This window comes from Penaeus vannamei, chromosome 25 (genome assembly GCF_042767895.1).
Source record: "Penaeus vannamei isolate JL-2024 chromosome 25, ASM4276789v1, whole genome shotgun sequence".
Classification (NCBI taxonomy): Eukaryota; Metazoa; Arthropoda; class Malacostraca; order Decapoda; family Penaeidae; genus Penaeus; species Penaeus vannamei.
In genome coordinates, this window is record NC_091573.1 from 7,585,490 (window position 1) to 7,589,500 (window position 4,011).

Sequence of the window (4,011 nt, forward strand, 5' to 3'; positions counted from 1 at the left end):
TTATGTTTGTATTTGTGTGTAGCGCCGTCGTATGGGCGGGTGTGTCCGACTCATTATTAATATACCAGTTTGCGTTAGAACTGGAAGGTAGCTTTGGTCACTGTTTCAACTCCGTTTACGATTAATTATCATTAAATATCTTAATTGATCATATCACATTAGACGATCCATTCATTTACCCCTTTTCGTTCATTTGATTTAATTTCCATTATCCGTTTCTCGGCAATTTACGTGTTCACGTATCTGTTCATGCTCATTATATACGTTCATATGTTCATGTGTATATATTTTGTTTTATCATGAATAAAATTTACTAGCTTCACAGGAAATAATCTTTATATTTCAGAAAAAAAGTTGACTAGCTAGACTGCAGTTTAGGATCTTCATACTTGATTAATCGTTAGCAATTAATAATAATAAAAAAAATCATTCGTACTACAAAGAATACTCAGTGACTGTTCTTTCTGAAGAATTACTTATATTTCGATTACGTTAACGAATTCCGGGGGCTGGGAGGACAACGGAAGCGTATACCCACCTATTCGTGAACATGAGAGTGAACTGCAAAGGGCACGGCCTAAAATGGCTCTGATTGGCTGGAGCTACACGTCCGTTAACCTGATTGGTCCACGCGTAATTCGGGGGCCCATCTTTTAAAAATCAAGTCAAGTGGAATGCAGTGCTATAAAGTAAATGCAGTAAAATATGGCAATGATGTACACTGTATGAAACATCTAGGATAATTGATAATAAATATATATCTAAAGAGAAAAACATAAAACTATTCGAAAAAAATAAAATAACCACCGCTAAAAATGAAAAGAAAATGGAAAATCACTTAATAGAAAACGGAAATTAGCTATTTTAGGGGAAATTCGTATATATTCATGTAAGTAGATATGTTCGTATGTATACATTCAGAGCCAAGTGAACCTCAGTATACACTGCTGTGTGAATGCCATATGAACTTAACACATTCATTTGTTCTAAACATTAACCGTTAACCACTGTCTTTCGGCCGGTTTGTTTGAATTGCGCGAGGCCCGACCCAAAGAATATTCGTATACTTGACATGCATAAATAAAGAAATATATGCATATTTATCAGCCCAGACATGCATATGAACCCGGCAAATAGATGGTTAAATGAATAATTATCAAATATATAGATGGATATGCCTTTATTTCTGCATCTGTATTTATGAAAATTCATTGGGTCGGGCCTGGCACAATTTTAACAAACCGGCTGTTTGTGTGTTCTGCTTGTTTTTTTTTGTTCTTTGTTATGTTTGTTGATTCTTTACCCATGCTCGTTATTCATTTACTAGTTTGTTAATATGTTTAGATATATATATTTTCTTGTTTGTTCAATCGGTTAGATACTAACCTAAGCATGATAAAAATTAATGCGCTGTCTGAAAATAAGGCAAATTTTTTTCCTTTTTTTTTTTGCTAAATATGAATTATTATGCATCCATCTTCTATTTTTTTCTATTCAAACACAAAATAACCCACGCAAACTCTTTGTGTTTTTTCTCTCTCATTCTCTTTCTTCCCTTTCCAATCTTTCTTTCTCTCTCCTTCTTGCCCTTTCTCTCTGTATTTCTTTCTCCATCTCTCTCTCTATCCCCTTCCCTCCCTCCTGCTCTTCCTCTGTCTCCCATCCTCCCTTTTCCTCCCTCCTCCTCCTCTCTCTCTCTCTCTCTCTCTCTCTCTCACTCACTCCTCTCTCTCTCTCTCTCTCCTTCTCTCTCTCTCTCTCTCTCTCTCTCTCTCTCTCTCTCTCTCTCCTCTCTCTCTCTCTCGCTACCTATCCTCTTCTTGTATCTCTCTCTCCCACGGCAGATATCTCCCCGACGGTGCAGGCCATGAACCGTCGTTGGGGCGAGGTCACAGTCGTCACCTATGATGACCTCGATCTCCTTGAGTCCATGATCAGGTCGTACTACCACGTGGAGGAGATGCGCAACGTAGTCGTCATTTGTTCCGCCGAAAACACGATGGCTACGTTCGAGATGGTGTGTTTTGATTTCGTTTATTTTTCCGGTTTGTTTATGAGCTTTATAAATCGGCTTAAGCTTACAATATTTATGCTTGTATCGGACACCCTCTCTCTAAGGAAAAAAAACAAAAAAAAACAAAACAAAAACGCAGTCATATCCACGTAATAACAATATAAAAGCAATCCCTTTATCTCCACAAATATTTGAGTACCCTTGTTTTGCGCGGGTCGGGAGGCGCTGCTGCTCATAGTAAACGCAAGATCTAGAACACCGCGAATAAACATGGCGGGCCTTTCAACAGCGAAAGACCTCCATTTCGTATCAGAATTTTGCACTCCGTAGAGAAACAAGTGGATGCAAAGTTCAAGTTCAGTATAGGAGCACCAATTCATGTATTCATAACAGCTCTGTTTGTATAACTTCTTCTGACTGCATAACTGTTTTAATGTTCTATAACTCGGATTTCCTGATTCCACAACTGTTCCTCCTTTCTATAACTTCTATTCCTTTTCTATGACTTCCAATCCGTTGTTTCTGTATCCTTCATTCCACGATTCTTTAATTTCACTCGATCCAGGAAATATCACAGAAACAGAAGCATTCTCTTGATTGAAAAAGCATCGATCACGTAAGGTTAGATTTCCTTGATGATTTACTGTCTCATCTGGAGCCGAAGGTCACTTGACGTGGTCGCTGTCTCTTGTCTTTCACTTCTTGATGATAAGTGATTCGGCAAAAAAGTAACACAAATTCAGTGTGATTATAAAGAGAGAACGAAAGAAATATAAACATTGTATTATTGAACTATAATGTAATTTTCTAGGTAGAGTCATGGCGTATTCGAAATGACCTTGTATATATATATATATATATATATATATATATATATATATATATATATATATATATATATATATATATATATATATATATATATATATATATATATATATGTCTATTTTTCATAGAATAACAAAGAATAGTCATATAATTTCTTCTGCCGCTGTATTTTCCCTTAAATATTATTCCTTTTTTATTTTTTATTACAAATCAAACTTCTTCCTTTTCCAAAGCATCTCTCATTTTTCCCCAAGTACCAAAACAATGTTTTTTTCCCCATCTATTCAACCTTCTATCATTAACATAATAATAACATTTCTAGATTCGAACGAGGAACTTGGAATCCCCGACGGTGCAGTGGTACGTGGTTTTGCTCGACAACGTGGTTTCTGAGCTCGCGTCCGTGATGAGGGAAGGAACACAGGTAGGCATGTGTGTAGTGTGAGGCTTGAACTGTGACTGACAAGGAAGTTGCTGTAATATCATGTGTCAGGTGTTTGTGTTGTGTTTTGTTCTCTCTCTCTCTCTCTATCTATCAATTTCTTCCTCTCTCTATCTCTCTATCTATCAATTTTTCTCTCTCTCTGTCTATCTATCTCTCTATCTATCAATTTCTTTCTCTCTCTCTCTATCTATCAATTTCTTTCTCTCTCTCTCTCTCTATCTTTTTATCTATCAATTTCTTTCTCTCTTTATCTTTATTTTCCTCTGTCTGTTCCTGTGTACGAGTTGTTCTTTGCGTGTTCGTGTTTTCCGATTTTTCCGCTTCTTCCGCAGGTATCGGTGGCTGTCAAGAAAACCTTGGTATCTTACGGTCTTGCAATATCTTTCATTGACAAGAAAAACAAAGCAAAGTGAGTGAAATATGTGGGAAGTAGAGTTTTTTAAAAATAATTATGATTTATTTTATTTTATTTACATCATGTAATTACTTGAGTATTTGTAAATTATGTAGTTTATCTACGAATAATTCTTCTTTGGTTGATATGTCTACCCGAGTCTATCTTTCTTTAGATATATCTGCCTTTCTTTTATATTTATCTTTTCTTCCTCTCGTGAAATGAGGTTTTGTATTGATACGAGTAGATTTTAGGGTAGAATGAGAATGGATTTAAAGTAAAAGATTGGTTGATTGAGGTAGATTAAGGTTGGCGAAGGTCAAGAACTGG

At 36.0% G+C, this 4,011-nt stretch overlaps 1 protein-coding gene across 1 annotated transcript in view; it reads left to right on the forward strand.

Moving 5' to 3' along the window:
• LOC138866361 (coiled-coil domain-containing protein 34-like) overlaps nucleotides 1–4,011 on the forward strand; it is a 6,087-nt gene that overhangs the window by 209 nt on the left and 1,867 nt on the right. Inside the window, exons 2-4 of the mRNA XM_070138887.1 lie at nucleotides 1,845–2,017; nucleotides 3,165–3,266; nucleotides 3,620–3,696. Of these exons, the coding sequence (XP_069994988.1) occupies nucleotides 1,845–2,017; nucleotides 3,165–3,266; nucleotides 3,620–3,696 (352 nt within the window). The remainder of the gene's footprint in view (nucleotides 1–1,844; nucleotides 2,018–3,164; nucleotides 3,267–3,619; nucleotides 3,697–4,011) is intronic.